Source organism: Coccidioides immitis (assembly GCF_000149335.2).
Source record: "Coccidioides immitis RS genomic scaffold supercont3.5, whole genome shotgun sequence".
In the NCBI taxonomy this organism is placed as follows: Eukaryota; Fungi; Ascomycota; class Eurotiomycetes; order Onygenales; family Onygenaceae; genus Coccidioides; species Coccidioides immitis.
Genome location: NW_004504307.1, coordinates 480,345 through 500,477, shown reverse-complemented (window position 1 = coordinate 500,477; position 20,133 = coordinate 480,345). Strand labels below are relative to the sequence as shown.

Below are 20,133 nucleotides of genomic sequence, written 5' to 3'. Positions count from 1 at the left end.
GGCTCGATCGGATTGTCTCGTCGTCTCCCTTCGACGATCCCCAAAGAGTTAAACACCCCTGTTAGTGCCAAATTCAAAATCGACCCAACCAACAGAACCTAGCGAAGAGCCAAAATAGACCGGAGATTGGTTCAAGAGGAAGCCTGGGCGAGCTGGAAAGGGCTAGAGACAAGTGGCTGGGCTACCTTGGTCTCGCCAAGCTCGGCGGGAGGCGGCGCTTGGTTGGCCCCAAGGTCCGTTTGCCAGGCTGGCGATTTAACCTCGAGAGGTGGAGAAGAGATCTCACCGTCAGGCTGTCACTGGCGCACGGTGCGGCTGCACTCTTCCACTAGCTGGGGACCGGGGTAAAAGAGAGACTGAGTTGCATAGCTGGAGGCGGACAGCGCATTGGGAGCAGCAAAGTTAGGGGTGACCGTCGCAGGGATTCGGGGAGACCACGGGCGAATAAGGACGAAGGAAACTGGACTCATGGAAACCAATCATGGCGGCAGGATTCTGGACCGTCCAGGGTTTAGGTTGGGCCCAGGACTGCAGAAACCCGACGCCAGCAATTTCCACGACGCCAAATGAGTCGAGAGAGGGCGGATGGAAGCGAGAGACGAACAGAGCAAAAAAGAGGAAAAGAAAGGCGGGCTGGGAGAAGAGCGACGAGGGAGGATGTTGGAACAAAGGATGCCGCCGCCCGTTAGCGGGGTAGCCTTTAGGGGGGTTCTGCCACCACCCACCACAAGGGCGGCCCGCTACTTCGCGCGCCCTTAGGTCAGCATGGTGTGGTGCTGTCTATCAAAGGCTCTTCGCATCACACACGCTCTCGCGCTCGCTCTCTCAAATTCGTCACAGCCTAAGCGAATCGCATGACGATGACGATGACGAAGATGACGACCAGAGGAAGCAGCACGGACCCGCTGACCAGTCAATTTCCCGCATCTCTTTTGGTGAATGAGCGACAGAATCTCTGCCCCTCACCCGACTCCAGGCAAGCCGACAGATCTGGGGACTTACGTTGACCTGTTTCCATGGCTTCCGCGCAAAAAGACATCCGATCCCACAAGAGCCACCATATAATTAGTATCATGATTACGGAACTGACAGGTTTTTATTGGAACTTCAGGGACGACTGGAACTGGCCTCTTCCCCAGAATTTTCGCATGGTATGTTAATAGACAAACTCCAAAGATTGACAAATATACCGAACTTTGTCCGAGACCTCGATCACCACGACCAGCCGGCCAAGGCTCGAATGACAGAAACCGAAATATACCAGGGTTTGAAACTGGTCTCACACCGACCGTCTGCGCTCAAGCACTCGAAGTTCTGCATCCCTTGCCATTACGGTTCACATTCTTCGTCTTGGTTCAAAACTCAAAGATCACTGTGATCTTCCAGGATGACGCCGTGGCTTTGGTACCAACCATTGCTACCCTTGTCTGCCATGCGACCAAGTCCGCTCTCGTCCAATGAACTATACCTGCTTTCGGGTCGAAGAGATAATCGTGTTCTCCGTATGCAGTACGTGCAGGGGAGCGAGGAAAATGGGCGGTGGATCGCTCTGCGTTTCCGAGGAGAAAGATCGCGCCCACAGCGTTTATCAGGCGCAAGTCTTAGCTTAAAAGTTAGGGCTGACTCCGTCTCATAGCTGCCTGCGAAATTAGAATCCATCCAGGCTGTTTAAAGCTCGCATACTACTCAAAAGACTTGAACGCTGGCGATTGGCACGTGATTGGACTTAGCTTGGCCGTGCTCGATTTCCAATTGATACGATCCATCTCTCGCGTCCCTCGATGGTAAATAATTCCATTTCCTTAAAGGCGGCGGTAGCCTCTCCTCGTGGATATCAGTATTTAAGTCACACGACTTTATCTATACATGGCGATTGGAATCTTCCCGCTGACATTCTTTACACTTCCCATGGGTATCCTTGGATGCCAGTGTTGTATATGGGACGCAATCATTGTGTCAAAAAGGAAGATCTGTGTTGCTCTGTCTTGTCCACCCAGACTCTATCCCCGGCAATATACCCATGGGCATCGGACCATCCGCCGATCATACATATCCCGGTGCCAAGGGAAGCAGGGAACTCTGGAGCGTTTGGTACAGCCCTACTGAGGTTTGACAGCAGAGTTGCCGGTGCAGAAGTAGGATTGTGGAGCCTCCTGCTCGTTTCCTGCTTTTATCAGCGATCCTAACACTGTTCCACCGAGCATGTGGGCCACTACCAGTGTGAGTGTGGGGTGACTTACCGGTCCAATGTATCTGGTCTCCTTTTTCCGAGAATGGCGGCTGTGCACCATTTTTAGAATCATGGCTATGCCTCCGATCCCAGCAGGTGGTTATGGTGGCTATAGCGCTCCGTGTCACTGAAGCAATTCCGTGCCTCCGACAAAAACTATGGAGTACTCTATACTCCGTACATTACTAGCACTCCTTGAACTTGTCGTGTGCATCTTGTGTGGCGGTTGCACACTTGTGGAAGCTGTGAACCCCACCTAGTGTCACTATCCCTGCTCGCCCTAGATATTACCATCTCTATCCAGCTATGGCTCAATGAAATGTCGGACGCTGATATCCTGAAAGGTTTCTACGTACATCAGATGGTGAGGTGTCATAGATGATCGAGTGACAATCAACGATTGATTTTTCTCTAAATGAGCCTATGGCTCCATTTAAGTTAACTAACTATAGCCGTTGACATAAAAGATGTATCTAGGGCCATCTTTCCAATCAGGATGAATGCGACAAACGGCATTTGTCCGGGCTTATCGGAAGCAATGCAAACATCAACTGAGGAAGGGGTAGCTAACCACTTGGCCACGAATAAGCTTCACTACCACGGCCGTGACAGGAAAGGGGGAAATCGAGAAACGCCCCACACGAGGACATTTTGCAAAGTGAAAATGAATTAGAATATGACGCGGTGTTCCAAAAAGCTTCTTCAAAGCCACTCAGATACTCGTACACAGCAACATGGTACGCGCCCTGATCTCGCCTACCCAGATTAACTTGAGAAACAGGGAGCGCAAGTCTCTATAACGTCAGGACCCGGTGGTTACATGGTTCTTAGAGCTTCTACGCACGCTTTGTGTACATCTCGGCTTTTGGTGCAAACACCTGAACTTATACGTTGCTTTACCCTTGTGGAAGGTCTGGGCTGTGCCGGGGAGCTCCTCTTCGATACTTCCATCAGGGCCTAGCACCCTGGTCTCGGTGACTTTGGGAGAAGCATCATTGGGAAAATTTCTTCTTCTCTATATGGACGCTACAATACGAAACTGGTCACTGAACAGCGCCAAAGACCATGTTTGGTTCATTATGTTCTAGTAAATTCACTTTGCCAATTTCACTTTGCTCTCAGACTCCTGGCAGCACACTGTCACTACAGCCTCTTTCATTCAACGCCAATGGCCTTCCATTTCATGCTGTATACTCTTGCAACTAAATGACTGCCGCCTTTGCTTCACGCACCACAAGTGAAAGGTGCATGCAAGCACTATGGTCGGAGTCCTTGCTTATAAAATGACCCCCCATCTACCTGCTTCTTATTTTTCTTTTTCCATTGCACCATTCTACTGTGTCCAAGCTCCTTATATAAAAGTGACTTAGAGAGCTGTACACCCAGTTTCTACATTCCTCTCTGCGCATCCACTTTCAAAATCAAGGGGGGTTGCACACCCATCTATCGCCCTCGAAACCCAGGGGTTTGGCGAACCCGAAAGTGAACGAGTAGAATGAATATCTCATTCTCATTTACCAGCTGAGTACATCTCCGCCTACAATAGACAGTAACCTCGTTGCGATCCTCTTTAAACCCGGATATCTATTCGCTCCGACTCCTTCGAAAAGGCTTTTCACGCTATACTCGTGGAATCACAACTGAAGAAAAGAACCAAATCATCCTGATACCTGAAAACCTTCCACCTTATGGGCGCAAGAACTTGCCTGGATGTCAGCGTGGTCACTCACACGGGTATACAACTGGCTCTCCCGACGCGGCCAAGGCCCCTACAAAGAAGGAGGTTTCACGATGCTCGACAAAGACGACCGAATCTATTGGAAGAACAGAACGCGATACGAAACCTTACTTTTGACGAAATGAGGGTTTCACCTGCGATGCATTCGAAACAGTCTAGGATGGACGAGAGTGGATTCGGGACTCTAGAGTGAGTAGCAGTCAATTGCTATATCTTACAGAACTCCCCTTACCCGGCTAACTGACCTAATTTAGGACCGCAAATATCTATAAAATGAAAAGCATTCGAACCCTCACCACCTATTTTCTATATAATTCCATAATGAGCTCTACTTTGTCATTGAATATCTCCAATGGGCCAAGGCCCTATTATCAATTGGAGGTTTCGGGGTGAACTTCCCTTACATCCTTGCTGAGCGGCAGAGGCAAGTGTTCATGTCTCTGGCATCGCTCAAGGAGGATGATGCCTGCACTATCTCTGGGCTTTTCACCAGAGAACTATTTTTGGGCCTTGGCTACCCTCGACTAACTATGATTTGAGCACCTAGGGCTTAAAGAGTCCTTACTCTTAGCTTATGAATAACAATATATATTTTATTAGCAAACTACAGCTAAGGGCATATTTCTTCTTAACGTCACTTTGCCAGGCAGTATCCGACAGCTGCAGAAGAACTTTGCATCACTGTTTAAAAAGTTATTTCGCACATATCCTATCCACCACGGCCATCATTTCATCGTGTTTGATACCCGCGTATCGGTTGGCCGTAACCATCGCTGATAGAACAAAAAAATTCTACAGCGACTCGGTGGAACTTCATGCCTTAATTGGCAAATATGTGATGACTTGGAATCGATCACTGAATCACTGAATAGTCAGTTCAAAGTCATCTTATAGCCAATCTAATCCTTGTTTTTATCTACCAAAGGATGGACATGAAGCACGCGTTGACTTTTGACTCTATCCAAGATAACAGGCAGATGGACATCATTCTTGACCAGCAGCAAACTAACAAGTCATACTATTCCTCATGATGAGGAAGATGCTCTTCCGTGTTCCGTCTGCGTATACTCGATGTTGACGGACCGTTTAGACGAATCCGAGCCATGTATATGGGACGCCAGTAAAGAATCGTGTGCGCATTGCTTAGAACGTCAGACTCGTACCTGTCGTGATGTACGTGTGGTCGAAAGAAATAACGACGCTCGCATCCAGACGGAGTAGAAGGAAGAGAAGAAGGAAGAGGGCGAAGAACTCTCTATTTATACCCACGCCGCAACGTACTAAAATCGCTAGTCCCACGATTTGTTGATAGACAACGTGACAACGGACAACTAACAAGTCATACAATGATGACATGAAATAGCATAAATTATACCAAATATAATTAATATATAATCACATCCTGCCCAACGGCAGTTTCACGCCTCTACTCTAGCAGCCAGGATAGCTACACCCACTCGTTGGCATCCGCACGACGGATATAAGCCATCCCCACGGGGCAACCATATCGGGATTTCGTTGGTCCGAGAAACCCTTACATTTCTGAGATCTCACAGTAACCTAATTAGGAATCGTGCAATTAATATGAGCACTCCACTACATGGTGAGCTAGAAATAGCAGCATATGGTAGAGAGATATTGAAGCAAACATTTTTCAACAGCAAAAAGATTATATCCCTTCCCTATCAACTTTTTATTGATGGATTCAGTCTATATCACAACATGTACTGAAGCCTTATGGGTTTCTACATGATGCCTGCCAGCATGAAAGCTACCAAAAGAGTCAAGTGTAACAATGTTTATACAATTACTTTCAGACCATATGGAACCAATTTTCCTGATGTGATTGAAGCCTTGGAGCCTGATCTAGCATTGCTTGACAAGGGTATTAATATAAATATTCCTAGTGAGAGAGTCGCTAGAGTTATTTCCTCATGTCTCTGTTTTCTTGGGGATATGCCACAACAGAATGCCAATACTGGAATCAAAGACCTACAGCAACATGGTCTTGTTGGAGTTGTATAGTTTTGGAGAATTGGCAACATGACATGAATTTTGATACCATTACTGAAGGACACTATCATTGGCACAACAATCCACAGAAAAAATGGTGTCCATGGCTATCCATATTACCAAATCTACACCCATTTTTGCAGAAACTCTGAAATGTATATAAGGAAGATTGAGATAAGCCATCCATGGTGGAACTGGGCTCAACTGCAATATGGTTCTATAAGAATCTTACTTTCTCACTTGAAGACCAGCAGATCAAACTAATAGTTGATGATTTGATAAGTATACATATGGAATCAGCTTCACTATTGGGCAAATTACCGGCAGCATTTTCATTCATGAATTGCATACAAATGAAAGAGTGTCCTTTTTGATGATTCCAGCATTGAAAATGATGAGAGATCAGGTTTTAGATCTGCTGATTGAGCAGGTAGATCTAGGGGACACCAACTACACCATTATTGGACTTCCTGCAATTAAAAAGCTGAGTCCTTACACCATACCAATTAGTGGTTGGATGCCAGCAGCAATCTGGTTTTCAGTGGTTGGAATTCTGAAACTTTTCTACTATGCATCTGGGATGTTTCATTTCTCTAAGATTTGCTTGCTTTGTATGTATTTGATCAAGGACTACTCTAGAAATGAATGAGTGTCTGAAATCAGGATGCAGCAGTTAATTCCTGACAGCATTCCAACTGGATTTCTACTAACATTCTCAGCAACTCTGAAAACATTTCCACCATTCCAAAATCATTCTACAGCAATTGGGAATGTTTCTCAGGCAGGGGAATCTTTAAAAATGAGAACCACTTTCTATTCAGAAATAGTGAAGATGTCATTCCTGCTGCAGAAACCTTTCAGACACTGTTTACAGTGGGTTCATTGGGGTTCCATGGTTTTTCGGGGCCTACAAAATTCCGATATGGAAGGGTTTCAAGTCCGGCATTTCTTCAGTTTTTTCATTCCCCCCAACACATTTCCCCTATGGACTTCGCGATTTCAATCTCGCTCAATATGCATCCCACAAAAATGTCGGCACTTCCTTGCGCCCTGCAGATGCCAGTCTTTGTTTTCCAAGGGCTTGGCCTTGTCAATGAGGAAAAACATTCCTCATTTGCAAAAGACTTGAACCATAACTCATTTCTAGATGATACTATTAAGAATCATTGTGAAGATGAACTTCCAATCGAGTCCATGTCAAAGACATGTCACACAAACCGGAGTCCTTGGATATCAGTTATGCCTGTCTATATATATATTGAACTTTTAGAAAACGGTTTCGGACGAAGGCGCTGAAGATATACAGTCCTTCCCCATTTTCACCAAGCTGAACGTCAAGCATTTGGCAGCGTATACAGTTTTGACGGTACTGGGTCAAAGCTAGTTGACCACTTTAAAACCGCATCTACTTCCTGCAGGAAAATTACTTAGCTTTCTTCTTTCTGTTAATAGCCTACGATTGTTCCTTAGAGGAATAGCTGGCAACCTGCAATAGGCAACACGAGGCGCAAGTGCCTTTGTCTGGTTTGACATTTAATTTCTTATGAGAGTGTTGAATGAAAATCTCTCGCCCCCAGCTGCGAACCCGCGGTCACAGCACCAGATCTAGTGCTGCAGATGAATGCCTTGCATCTACTAGAACCTTCAGCCATGCGTATAGCGATGGATTTTCCATGGGCAAACGGCATAAATATCATGCATACCACTAACGAGATACATATCATCATGAGATGTGTCTTCAAGAGTCCAATATCAGGTGGCTCAAAGGATTATTCAAGGCATTATGCCCACCTAGATTTGAACTCAATTTCTTCAGGCAGAGCTAACCTGGGTCATGGGCAGAGATGACCTTACCAGACCTGCCTAGAGACTCAATACACATTGATTGACATTTATTCCCGCATTAGGACACCTTCTGGATATGAAATTGAAAGCTCTTGACAAGTGTCCTCACTTTGCTTTGTTGCCTCTTTGTCGCTCTCCGATGTTACAGTCAATTAGTTGTCATCCTGTTTTCTGCTTCAAACAATTCCTTCTTGGAGACAGTGTTTCTGTTTCCGTTTCTCCAAGTCGAAGCTTCTACAAGTTCTCCGATCAAGTCCTAAATTACAAGCGCCACACACACCTGTTACATAGTTAAAGAAGACTGTTGGAAAGTGACATTTTTATTTTTTCAATGCTGATATCAATATATAGTTCGTATTGATGCTGGTTACATCTTTATTCAGGTTGCAATACTTTGTGGAGCATCTCCATGGACCTCGCGCCCATACAATGGATATAATATAAGCAATCAAACATGGCACATATTCAAAGCACAGAGTCAACCTGGAATCCACACCCAAGTTCGGCTGAGCTTCATTGCCTGATCTTGATGATTCCGCCGCAATTTCAGGGCCTCTTTTCAATGCTATCTGATTATTCAGATGTAAAAGATTAAAACAAGACTACATGGCTGTGGCTTGGCTGCTTGGTTCTTCCGGTGCTTTCAGGTCAGACTCAGCTTGTTTACTGAGCGAGAATGCTTTTGTGGGTGTGGATGCGAGCATAGATGATGTAGATGCCACTGCTCCTGCTCAGGGTGCTCTAGCACAATATTTTTTTGCCGAAATACAAGAGACCCCGAATCAAAACATTTTCTAACCAAGAGCACAATCAAGATTAATTCTTAAGTAGTCAGGTAGGCGTATTGGTTTCTATCTAATATATGCTTTCAAATACATGCTATATGTGCCAGCAATCAAAGATAGCCAGTCCAGTAAAACTAATGGCATGGACGTTTTCATTAGAGGGTCCTCATCCTGGTAGAGTTCAATTTCCATTGACGTACAATTGAAGATTCTTAAAAGAGGTATGTATATGCTAGATACACACACAGAGCATTGGTAGTGTGCCAAAACAGTAAAACTCCAGCACACTCAAAGCTCCTACTCATTGACATCACTCCATTCTTTTTCGTAAGAATCAACATTATAAAGCAAAAAGAAAAGGCGAAAGCAAAACCCCATAATTCAAATTAACAAGCAGATGCGCACTTCTGCCAGAATGCCCAACCATGAACAAAACAAACGCGGACACAGAAAGCAAAAGAATCAAATAAACACGCAAAAGGCAAGTGGTTGGGCATTCTAAACAGACGCGGTTGTATCAATTCAAGAGCTGGTGGAAACATGCAAAACACAAACAAGCAAAAGCAACTGATGTCTATCTGAGCCATAGAGAGGGTAAAGGGACTCAAGTAGGCCTTAAACCTCCACAAAACGCAACAGTAAGGGTGTAAAAAGTGAAACAAACACAGGAGGCAGGGAGCAAAAGGACGGAAGGATCAAAAGAATAGGACATGATTTTACTCGATCACACCTTGGACAAAGTGGAAATCCAAGGCCGAAAACAACTAAAAGGGGGTAGAAGGAATGAAGGTTAGCATTAGCAAGCAAAATCTGTTACGAAGGAGCATCGGATCAACAATTTCCTTACAGGTCTCATGGCAATATGGAAGAAGAGGATTCTTCAAAAAATATCATGCCATCTTTTGTCCCAAATTAAATAATCATATACTTAGCCATTATGTCGTTTTATCATCGTGCATTGATGCAGCAAATGAAAAAAAAAAGGAAAAGAAGAATATCAAGCAGACGAGTCAGAAAAACGATCGTCTCATTTTATCTGCCGTCTCCATTTTCGCTTCGTTTTGTTTTAGTAGGAAGATTGCTGTAGAGGCAACCATGGAATATCGTAAAAAGCGGCCGTAAGAAAAGAGAATAAATCGAGGTTTATATTAACTGCATAGCAGTTGATACAATAGCCCGTATTATAGACTCATCGTGAGCCACTCCCACTCTTGACTATTGCTTGGAGCAGCGCCTGCAGCAAGACTGTGATGAGCAGGGTCCATTGCGGCAGGTGGTGGCCGGGAATATGCCACTTGAGACATCCCGGGAATTCGGTGCGACAGAGTAGGAGTCTTACTGTTATCCTCCCTGACATCTCGCATTTCGGCCCCAAAGCTTTGGGCGAAAGAAGGGCCTGGCGGCTTTTCAACCCGTCTTATGCGTCGGGGTGTCACTTGCACTGGCAGTCGTGCTTGTGCAGCATTGCTTGGGACAGTGGTCGGAACGCTTGACGGTTTAGGAGGAGCAGCAGCAATAGGAATCACACCAGGCTTACTTGATCCAGTAAATGCTGCTGGGATACCGCTAGTCACAGGAGTGGACGGCTCTCCGACGTTCATTTTTCCGGCAGCGCTGCTAGAAGCAGCCTGCTGCTGCTGCTGCTGCACAGAGTTTTTGCGAGAGATTTTCTTTGACGCTCTCGAACTCGTCCCTCCTGCCGTGTTATTCCCACCTCCACGGTTCCGCTTCTTTATCACGTCCGTTTTCAAAGATAGCGGTCGTACAACTCCATGAAGCTTCAAGAACAACCCGCAAGCATTACAAAGCGGCTGGCCCTCTGGATTACGACGCCAGAGAGGAGTTGTTTGAGTAAAACAGTTGGCGCAGGTCGTAGGTGCGTTTGGCTGTTCTGTGGCTTTCGCGGGGCCTGGGCTAGCTGGTCGGGAGGGATTGTTACTGCTTATGGCAGACCCGCGGGGGGAGTTTGGCGTTGTGCGTGGCTGACTATTTTGTCCTTGCTGTAGGAGTTGAGCGGTGTTCGGCGTGGAAATAGTCCGAGGAATTTTTTGTCTCCGAGGATCCTGCTCGCGGTTTCGAATTTCACTCACTGACGCTGCAGATCCATGTCCACGACCAAGGCTGCCTCCTTGATCCCACTCTCGGCTGGCGCTTTGGAATTCTGCACCTGCTATCGTGGCCTGTTTGCGGTGTTGTGGATGGAAGCCAGGCACGGAATTAAATTGGTTAGCCCATTCTAGGCCAGAGCCAAGGTTGCAAGATCCGTTAGCAAAAGGCTGCTCAGCTCGCATTGCCATGCTTCTTCCAGGAAAAGAAGTTCCACTATCATCATCATTATCTGAGTCGCCTCCAAATGTAAACATTTGATTTCCATTCCCGCGGCCGGTGGAGCGGTGGGGCTGTGTAGCCCGGAAGGATTGTGGAGCAAGGATATAGCTTGGACTTGGTTGCTGCTGCATTGATAAGGAAGAAGCGTGCATGGAACCCGCTGTGACAGCACTAGTTCCAACCCCGAATGCCTGATCCCGAGCATATGGATAACGAGGGTTACTACTAGGGCCCGAGAGGTTAGAAGGACCAGCCGCATGGAAACTTCCCATTTGACGCTGGACCCGGATATCAGCGGGAGCATGGTCAAAATACATTGAATGCTCGTTGTCAAGGCCAAGATGGGGAGTAGAGACAGTGGATTGATACCCTGATGCGGGTGGGGAGTAAAGATCTGTCGAGTTCAGCGAGGAACCCATAGGGGTATGGTTGTATATATTTTGAAAGGCTGCATTGGCCAAGAGCGGGGATTCTGTGGGAGAGAATGTAAAGTTTTGGCTGAACGGGCCTGCCGAAGTGATTAATTGGTCCTCGGTGACTTGGAATGTATCCAAATCCAGTGTCGCAGTTGGAGAGGTCTGGTTGCCAATTGAGAAAGCAGGGTGGGATTGGTCGAGGGAATAGTCCTCCATCGCGGAATCGAAGTCGGGATCATTGGGTATGAGCAGGCTGTTTATGGGGGGTACAAGCGGGGAGGCATCGGCCGGTCGTTTTCGAGTCTGTTTCTTTGTTAACCAAAAAAAAAAAAAAAAAAAAAGAAAAAAAAAAGAAAAAGAAAAGGAGGGGAAGTGAGAATAATGAGAACCCAGATGGACAGTGTTTGGGGGCTTTACCATTCGTTCATCCACGCTTGTCTTTCGAACCCGCCGGGGAACGTAACTAAATTCGGTATTCCGACGATCATCTTGTGGCGCATGCGGAAAGGAGGCAGGCATGACAATACCAGCAGGCGATCCATCTTGCTCTTTGGTCTTGATAGGAATAGCGGAGGCTACGGCATGATTTTGCTCAAAAGCATGTTGTTCCACGGGCGGGGACGGGGAGAATGTTGTCGAAGAGCCCCGAGAGAAGACGAGACAGTCATCGACGTTCATCGGGTCCGAGTGCGCTGCAAGGGCATGTTGGGGCATAGTATGGTCGTGAGGTGGTATTCGGCTTGGCGATGGGGATCTTGCCTGGTGTGCACATCTATGAGGGAGATTGATCAGTCAATGTTTTGCTAGAATAACCTGGAAGAAGCAGGCGGCGGGACAGAAGGTGCGAAAAGAGGCGGCCACCAAACAACCCCGTTCAACGCAGGGGCAACGTTATTTAATCCCAAGATGGCCAAAAACCAGCCCAGCTTGAAAGGGGGCGAGGAGGGGACGGGCTTGACATACCGGACCTGCGCTTGTTCCCGCTCTCTCCGTAAGCTCATGGCCATCATACGCCAGGTTAAGTTCTCCATCCGCTCCTGGTTGGGAAGCTGAGATTTTGTGCGGCTGTATAGCTTCCATATCTGCGTTGCTAGGGGATCCTGTTTCTGCAACTCCTCAGTGTTGTCCAGGCCTCCCTGCGCGGCGCCATTTTCCCAGTGCGGAAAGACGGACTCCCGCAGCAACCCCCGGCGGACGACGTTCTCGTGGAATGACGGCTCCAGCTTGCCGTCGATGTCCGGATAACCTGTAATACTTCCCTACAGTGGCGGCGATACGACTGGACCAAGGCAGAAGGCAGCGAAAATTGGCCAATCGAGAGTGAGTGAGTGAGAGGCAAAAGGAGGAACCGACCGGGCAACTAGATGCTGTGGACGGAAAGTTTTGTCTCTGGCCAGGCGACAGCGTTTCAACCGGACAACGGATCTCGGGAAGGAGAAGGAGGAGGATGGAATATCGCTTGGGTTGAGACCAGGCTAGAAAATGTCGACAGAAAAAAATTAATAATAGGGATGGCCGCACTGTGTCGTGCCGGTGTGCGTAGGGCAAAAGACGGGCGAATGCAGGGCAGGATTGAGTCGATTCGTTCCCCACACAGCTGGGTGGTGGGCGATGAGACCAGCACACACGGGCAAATCAACGCTCTCTGCAAGGTGAGCGATAGGCCCTTGTACCCAGCCAGGTCGATGGAAGCCCGCTCGAAACTCACCTCTCGAGACGAAAATTGCTTGGGCTTGCAAGGGTATGGAATTCTTTTATTCAGTATCTTCGGCGGGAATGTTGCTTTCCCGGCGGACAAGCTCGGTGGACAAGGCCAGGCGGCGGCAACACTCACCAAGGACACCAGTGCGACGGACGGCAAGGCGAGCAGAAGTGCCACCCAGGCACGGCGAGAGAGGTGAACAACGACACAGGACTGCCGCTGCTGAGCACTGGAGAGGAGGGAAGCGGTCGAGTCCTATGGGGAATAGAAGAGAAAAGAGAGAGAGAGAGAGGAGCAGAGAGGTCTCAAGAGAGGTCTCGATCTCAAGTCACTCCGTCGCGCTCTCGCAGTCGTTACGCTCGCCCGACCGCCGGGCTGCCGTACAAGGCGGCGTTACGTAAGGTGATTACCGTCTCAATACCAAGCCTTCGTAAAGAACTTTCCGGAGTCATACAGCACCTTTACATTACAGGCCACAGCAGAGAGAAGCATCGCACGCGGGACAGGACAAGCTTTAGATGATTGAAGAATATCGTAACTCCGAGGGAGAGAACTTGTAGAGCAACCACATTTGAATACGGACTCGTCTGCGGCCAAGTGAATAACTTACTGCCTGGGAAATGCAAGCGAGCCTGCCAACTCAGCCCGCTCTTGGGGGGGGGGTTTTCCTCTCGCACGACGCCCGCCAGTGATTCGCCGGCCTCAGCACCCTTCGCTGCAATGAACTCTGTGCAACGTCGAGCTCAGCTACCTACCCTTTCCCACATATTACCTACCGCCATTTGATTACTCTAACTGACTTGATTTACGGAGTTAGTCCCTCGCGACCTGGGATATCTGGAGAAAGGATCGAGGTGCTGTCATGTTCCCGTATCGTCGGGTAATATCGGGATTTGAAAAGAGTCCTTCGTACCGTTCCGTACGCTCACCACCGCCCAGCGGTAATTTAATTTTCGCCCTGGAGATTTTTCTTGTCTCTCTCCATCCGTGGCAACTCAGCGACCACGAAAATCCCTCATCGTATTCGCCATTTCGAACACGGAGTAAGTGAGGAAAAAATGCTGCCAGTGACGCCGGCAATTACCTTTCAAGGAGATGCACCCGATGGCGCTCGATTGGCACGTTGCTGGCTGGCGGTGTTGTCCCCACCGTAACTGACACCGCCAACAGATCGTTCTTTGTTCTTCTGTTTCTAGGTAATGAACCATGTTGAGCGGGGAAATGGACGAGGGAAGCCAAGCCGGTTGCAATTTCTCCTCCAAACGCGAGAAGTCTTAGTTAAGGGCGGCTGCTGCGTCGCTCTCTTCATGGATGAATGTTATGTGTGCGCGAGCGAGGCCGGGTGAAGGGCCCGCCACTCTGTAGAAGCTCTGCAGGATGCGAGCAACGGTGCCACAGGCCAGTATCGCGCTGGCTTTTTGAAACCTATCGTGAGATCATACTTGCTTTAATATCTGTTTCTGTTTCGAGATGCCGCATTTAAAACAGCGGGCCAAAGCCGTTCTACTCCGCACGTTAGGTAGCAATCCTCCCTGCCTCACAGGCCTCGAAGGAACCCATCTTGAACGAAATCCGCCAGCGATTCCGCCGATATACAGAGTATATCCCTTTTATTAACTAACTATATATACATATGGACGGAAGCCTTCTCGAACTTCCAAGGATGACACCGATCCCGCGCTTCCGACTGGAGGAAACAGCCTTGGCGTTGACTGCCGGCCAAAACATCCGTAGGGGCCACCAGGAAGCGCACACCGTGCACGGATCTCCCTCCGAGCCTCGCAAGCGGTTTAGTTTTCCGCTCTTGGCGCCAATTCGGGGTCGGTGTCGAGAGGACGGAGCACTTTCTGCATGAAGGAGACAAAGAGGACGCTCATATTGGACTCCGCATCCTTCGTATCTCAGCCGTGCAGCGTCCTCCCTAGAAGTATCAGGCAAGGACAGAGTAAATGGCAGGTCCCTGTAACTACTGTACATTGGCGGTACGGAGGCTGATGCATCCATACCTTTTTGCGCCCAGTCGGCCTGGCCCATTCTTGAAACCTGCGCGGGTTTGACTCCGCTGGCTACCAGCGAACATCCATACGTTCCCGCTAACTAGATCTCAATAGCATAGATAGGGATTTCCCTCGGATTGCGTATATGAATTGCACAAGGTTCAGGCATGGTGGGGTGATCGTAGTGAGGGTTCCCGCATGAAGAAGAAAAGAAAATTTTTCAAAGGCTATATTCTTCAGTGAACATTGTCATTTGCGAAGGGACTTTGACTGAGACTAGGATACAAATCTTCTTGACAACAAAACAAGTCATGGACTTACATCGTCATGGCTAACTCTTGCATAGGATACACAACAACAGGATTATGTTTCAACCACCTTGGAATCCGATTTACAGGGAATGGTAGCAGACATGCCACAGCATTACCAAATGAGGAAGTATTTGCAACGGTCACTTTATGGCCTAGGTCGATGATAAGATCAGCGACTTTTTATGGGGGAATGCGTTCTTTAGCACGACATTCCCCAGAAGGGCCCAAAGAACTGAAGTGCAAAACATCCCCACCACAAGACATTATCAACGGGACCAGAAAGCTATCAAGGTATACCTGCAGATTTGGAAGGTAACCGACAAGCGGAAACTAGCGAGCCACGGGTCCTTTTCCAGTATATTTCCAGCAGGCTATGTACAGCGTTAATTGCGCCTTGGTGTCTTCCGTACCTCGGTTTCCTGAAGTCTACTTCTCCCGAGACAGCAGAAGCCGTTTAATTAAACAGCCTACCAAGAATCGCACCCACCGGCCTTTATTAGTTACAGGACAGTAGTGTAGGGAGGTTCCCCCGCAAGTCGGCCTTGAAGGAATGATAATTGCAGTTAACAAGTCCACGACAACGAAGCGTTTTCTTGATTCTTGAATACCCTCTTGGTGTACGGAGTAGAACCAGCTTACAAGCTCACGCGAAAGGGTCTGTGACTCGTGGGTTTGAGCTGCAGCAAAGCACGCCGACCCACCAGGCTGGACCAGAATGATACTGTAACTGGTTAAGCTACCGGCTATTGGACCTGGATTTTCCCCAACTTTAAGCTTGTTTGGCTCGATGGCTGATTCGACCGTTGCGCTTCCGTTGGGATCCACTGTCCCTTTCTCCTGGGATTGGAGCAGCCGACAGAGTGCATTCTCGGGACGTGTCAGTGCTTGAGCATCCTCCGTCTTCAAGTTCGGTATTTACGTACTCCCTAAAGATAGCTCCGGAATGTGTACAGAGTAAGAAGGAAGCAATAAGTAGAGACTAGCCGTATCACGATCGATATCAGCTTTGTTGCGTCTACCTCGACTGTTCCTTGAGCTTTCTTAATCATTCTTTAGGTGATGTCTTGTCCAGCGCGATGCTGCGAAGATGTCAAAAGGACACTTCCCCCTGTGCCATTTATACTCCAAAAAAAAAAGAAAAAGAAAAAGAAAAGAACAAACTTACACATATACCCACCACTAGCTCTAACTTCTTAAGCGCGGTCCCAAGCTTTCATAGCAGCCGCATCTATAGGCTGGAGTTCGACAAGCAGCTTATCCATCACCAATACCAAGGCCTTTCCGATATCCTTCTTTTTCTTGGCGATCTGTTCCATCTTTTCCACGGAGTATGGGCTTACTCCGTGCACAAGTTAAACATCTCATACCACCCGAGCGAACCAGGATACCGTCAACTTAGTATGGGTTATTCGACACGGCCAGTCAGCCTATCTTACCGGATGATGCCACATCGCTTTGCTCGAGGCAGGCAGCTGATGGGCGCAGTATTGACAGATGCAATTATTAGAGCTTCGGAGAACAAGTGGGGGATATAATATATCCTTCAGGACCTGAGCGTCAGGGCTAAGGGTTAGTTGAATTGTGTATCGCTCATCAACCTACATTCGCATTGTTCTGTGTGCATGTTCTCAAAAACCTTTTATGCTAATCTTCATCTTAACACCTCACTGCGTGCAATTTGGATTAGATTCCTTTTTTTTTTTTTTTTCTTCTTTTTCACTGACATATAAAAGAACTCTTTGGGGAGAATTAAAAGGAGCTGCGTAAACTTTCAAGTAGATCCTTCATGCCCAGTCAACAAGTTTTGTCTTATCATGAACAGTGGAGCTGCCCCTGTTTTAGCGTGTTGTCGCCTCTGAATTATTCCATATTTCGTGTGGACAAAACTATTTAACTGAGTAGATGCTTCGCCTTGGAGAATAAACTCCGCTCGCATCTCTCCGCAACGATAAGCTCAAGGTTATAAGATATACTTCGGCTGAATTCCCAAGCGAGAGACAACCCCATAGAGCGTTTATCAAGCTGGCAATTGGGTCGCGAAGGTGTCTTAAAGCCGTAGCGCCAGGTAAGATGGGGTGTCCCATCACTAATGGTAACTAACATGCCATGAGCTAGTTTGCTCAGGTACTGAGTCATCCGCCATAGATGAGAGAGACAACTGCCTGTTCTTCTGACTCAAACCGTCCCAATGTACTGTAGTACGTGAAGACGTATACCACTGGGGCACTGAGCATTAAACGTAGCTGCAATTGTTCTTCTAAAACGTCAGAGGTGAAGAGCTTTTCATCGTCATTATATGCTAAGAAAACAACAATTATGGGGGGTCTTGGGGATACCAGGGTTTGCATCCTAGCTTGTCGGAGGACATAGTTAGTATGTACTCCGTATGTATTGTACAGTATGTACATATATACATACATATCTGAGCCGGTGACACAATCAAAAAGCCTGCCCTAGACAAAGGGAGATCTTCGCCCTTTTCTAGATCGGAATTCCTCGTCGCGCATCGAGCCAGAGATTATGACCAGTTGGTGTTTGCCTTGTTTGTCCTGTTTGCGTTCTGTTTCAAATGAGTGGTTGGTTGGTTAGTTAACTAATTAGCCAGTCAAGTTAACTACGTCATCTGGTCTTTTCATCGGCTCAACACCGGGACCGCCGCCATTCGAGGATGCTGAAGCTGGTTTCAAAGTCAAGGACCTGAGGATCTGCCTGCATGCCCGCGGTTCTTCTGGGGAACACTCACAATTGGCTTGAGGGTTATGCGGGCATGCGTTTCCAAAATCACGCGGCAAAGTTCCTGAAATGAACACTTTGCAGCCTGCGCCGACATGGAGAGCTCATCCTCCCCAGCCATCAGGGCAATCGATGTACCAGAGTACACCAAAGGGCGTTTAAGTCATGATTGTCCCTCCTTCCTCGAGTTACCTACAGATATACATGTCCAACTAGCCTCTTACCTGGGTTATCGTGACCTTCAAATGCTCCGTGCAACCAACACCTACTTCCGCTCCATATACTCTGACTTCCAGATCGCCCAATCCAGAGAAGAATATATCCGGACCTTACTGGATCAAGAAGTAAAAGAGGCGCTAATGGACCGGCAGAGAGATTTTAATCTCGAGGTATATGGGTTCAGTCGGGATTTTGGATATCATGACCCGCGACTAACATGCTATTCTTGTCTTCGGCGTTTGCCTGAACAAGATTTTGCCGATACCCAGGTGACGCGACGACGGAGGAAAGGACACGCTGATGCCTATAAAAGATTTTGTACCGAATGTGCGATCAGAGGTAATAAATGGGAACCTGGTATCACCTTGAGCTTTCAAGGCCGAGAAATGGTATACTGCCGACGTTGCCGTAGTATTAGACGAATTCCAGTGCATGATCCCATGAAGATGGTTGGGCTCTGTCAGGAATGCTGTGATGCAACAGGGATTTCGGACTTTCACAGGTCGGATATTCTAGATTGGTATGCTGGCAAGATTCTCATCGAACGATTTTTCACCAGATATTCTAACTCGAGGGTCGTAATTCCCGAAGAAGACTGGCTGAAGTTGGAAAGCGAGCTGTCGGAGTTGGGGTCTTTACGTAGGTCATTTGTGAGTTAGGAGTGATATCGGCGTCCTATGTACATACATACATACATGCTTAGCTTAGCGTGCTAAAACGAAACCAGAGTGATATGGAGATATCTCTGATGCGACTACGCGCTCAGCTTCCAGCCACTTCCTAGTAACGGTGGATTTAGCGATATCAAGAAAGATAACTTTGGAAACCTCCACGGCGCTCGCAAGGTGGGGAAGCCAGAGCATCCCCCCAAAGAAGAACTCGCGTTTGCCTAACGACCGTTAGCAACCAGTCCGGGATTCATTCAGAAGTTCCATAATGCCAACTTCCGCTTCCAATATCGATAAAAGATAGGGGAACCTCCAACTTGAAGCAACGACTCTGAGCGTTTGACCTCATCTGCAAAGAAAAAGAAGATAGAGCTGTTGACTCGTCGGGGATAATTTTCATGTCTCCGAGATAGAGCCCGTCAACCTCCGTGTCCTCCGAGGGCACTTGATGCCGGGAGTCAGAGTCCAGGCTCGGGATTTGTTATTGGGAAGTCTGCCCTCAAACGCGACCGGCATCATTGAAATCGAATCCGGGTCCTGGGTGGGAGAGTGAAAGAATTCGAACATTCCGGGCAATTTTTCTTTGAAGAACGGATGCAAAAGTGTATTCGTCAGTCCACTAACAGGGCTTCGTGAACAACCTTCACCTTTTCCCTTCTCAAAACGCAGCATTAACTGTTTTCAGATATGAAACTTTGGGGCTTGCTTGCAATCCCTTCAGGAGTAATATCCAAGTTGCCTGATTGACGAATCTCGATAAGACACGCTTCGAACCTCGCACGAATGACTGATCGCAGCAGCGGTGAGATCAATAATTTGACAAACACCGCTACAGGGATCCAATCGTAACACCCTGTCAACACGGTACCGCATTTCCAGAGTTGCATATGTCCCATGGCTTTGACGCGTCACTACCTTTAATAAATAAATAGAGTACACCGTCAAGTGCAACCTATTTTTGAGTAAGTATTCTGAATTCTGAAGCAGGCTACTGAACGCAATTCTGGCATTGCACCGTGGATGCCCTCCACTAGCCGGATAGTCTGGCTCAGGTTCAGCATTAATGAACGACTATGTCGAGTTTTGGGGGCGGCGGGAAGAGGGGCCATCTCTTCGCCTAGGGTGAATGATTAAGCGACACGTTGAGT

The 20,133-nt window shown here is 47.7% G+C and overlaps 6 protein-coding genes across 6 annotated transcripts; 3 read left to right on the top strand and 3 right to left on the bottom strand.

The window, feature by feature from the left end:
* Positions 1 to 1,129: 1,129 nt before the first annotated feature.
* CIMG_13531 (uncharacterized protein) lies at positions 1,130 to 2,643 on the bottom strand. The gene is made up of 2 exons (XM_004444594.1): positions 1,727 to 2,643; positions 1,130 to 1,640 (listed from the first exon to the last, which is right to left on the bottom strand). The coding sequence occupies exons 1-2, from the start codon at positions 1,764 to 1,766 to the stop codon at positions 1,363 to 1,365; spliced, it is 318 nt and encodes a 105-aa protein (XP_004444651.1). The 5' UTR covers positions 1,767 to 2,643; the 3' UTR covers positions 1,130 to 1,362.
* Positions 2,644 to 3,251: 608 nt separating this feature from the next.
* On the top strand, positions 3,252 to 5,365 carry CIMG_10007 (uncharacterized protein). The gene is made up of 3 exons (XM_001238984.2): positions 3,252 to 4,157; positions 4,223 to 4,839; positions 4,935 to 5,365. The coding sequence occupies exons 1-2, from the start codon at positions 3,919 to 3,921 to the stop codon at positions 4,359 to 4,361; spliced, it is 378 nt and encodes a 125-aa protein (XP_001238985.2). The 5' UTR covers positions 3,252 to 3,918; the 3' UTR covers positions 4,362 to 4,839; positions 4,935 to 5,365.
* Positions 5,366 to 5,705: 340 nt separating this feature from the next.
* Positions 5,706 to 5,993, top strand: CIMG_13530 (uncharacterized protein; the record flags this gene model as incomplete). Its single annotated transcript, XM_001238983.2, has 1 exon — positions 5,706 to 5,993. One exon carries the CDS (start codon positions 5,706 to 5,708, stop codon positions 5,991 to 5,993), a length of 288 nt encoding a protein of 95 aa, XP_001238984.2.
* A 2,783-nt stretch (positions 5,994 to 8,776) lies between these two features.
* Positions 8,777 to 13,297, bottom strand: CIMG_10005 (GATA-binding protein, other eukaryote). Its single transcript, XM_001238982.2, has 4 exons — positions 12,319 to 13,297; positions 11,773 to 12,127; positions 9,459 to 11,658; positions 8,777 to 9,375 (listed from the first exon to the last, which is right to left on the bottom strand). The coding sequence occupies exons 1-3, from the start codon at positions 12,384 to 12,386 to the stop codon at positions 9,793 to 9,795; spliced, it is 2,289 nt and encodes a 762-aa protein (XP_001238983.2). The 5' UTR covers positions 12,387 to 13,297; the 3' UTR covers positions 8,777 to 9,375; positions 9,459 to 9,792.
* Positions 13,298 to 14,331: 1,034 nt separating this feature from the next.
* Positions 14,332 to 15,383, bottom strand: CIMG_13529 (uncharacterized protein; the record flags this gene model as incomplete). Its single annotated transcript, XM_001238980.2, has 5 exons — positions 14,332 to 14,482; positions 14,599 to 14,664; positions 14,811 to 14,978; positions 15,064 to 15,150; positions 15,376 to 15,383. 5 exons carry the CDS (start codon positions 15,381 to 15,383, stop codon positions 14,332 to 14,334), a joined length of 480 nt encoding a protein of 159 aa, XP_001238981.2.
* A 2,648-nt stretch (positions 15,384 to 18,031) lies between these two features.
* On the top strand, positions 18,032 to 19,723 carry CIMG_10002 (uncharacterized protein). The gene is made up of 2 exons (XM_001238979.2): positions 18,032 to 18,487; positions 18,570 to 19,723. The coding sequence occupies exons 1-2, from the start codon at positions 18,194 to 18,196 to the stop codon at positions 18,588 to 18,590; spliced, it is 315 nt and encodes a 104-aa protein (XP_001238980.2). The 5' UTR covers positions 18,032 to 18,193; the 3' UTR covers positions 18,591 to 19,723.
* Positions 19,724 to 20,133: the final 410 nt, after the last annotated feature.

Coding starts and splice junctions, on each gene's coding strand:
- CIMG_13531 (XM_004444594.1), bottom strand. CDS start 1,766: ATGGATCGTATCAATTGGAAATCGAGCACGGCCAAGCTAA. Junction 1,641..1,726: donor ATCGAGCACGGCCAAGCTAA/GTCCAATCACGT, acceptor CTAATTTCGCAG/GCAGCTATGAGACGGAGTCA.
- CIMG_10007 (XM_001238984.2), top strand. CDS start 3,919: ATGGGCGCAAGAACTTGCCTGGATGTCAGCGTGGTCACTCACACGGGT. Junction 4,158..4,222: donor AGTGGATTCGGGACTCTAGA/GTGAGTAGCAGT, acceptor GACCTAATTTAG/GACCGCAAATATCTATAAAA.
- CIMG_10005 (XM_001238982.2), bottom strand. CDS start 12,386: ATGGAGAACTTAACCTGGCGTATGATGGCCATGAGCTTACGGAGAGAG. Junction 12,128..12,318: donor CGGGAACAAGCGCAGGTCCG/GTATGTCAAGCC, acceptor TCTCCCTCATAG/ATGTGCACACCAGGCAAGAT. Junction 11,659..11,772: donor CAAGCGTGGATGAACGAATG/GTAAAGCCCCCA, acceptor ACAAAGAAACAG/ACTCGAAAACGACCGGCCGA.
- CIMG_10002 (XM_001238979.2), top strand. CDS start 18,194: ATGGAGAGCTCATCCTCCCCAGCCATCAGGGCAATCGATGTACCAGAG. Junction 18,488..18,569: donor AGAGAGATTTTAATCTCGAG/GTATATGGGTTC, acceptor TGCCTGAACAAG/ATTTTGCCGATACCCAGGTG.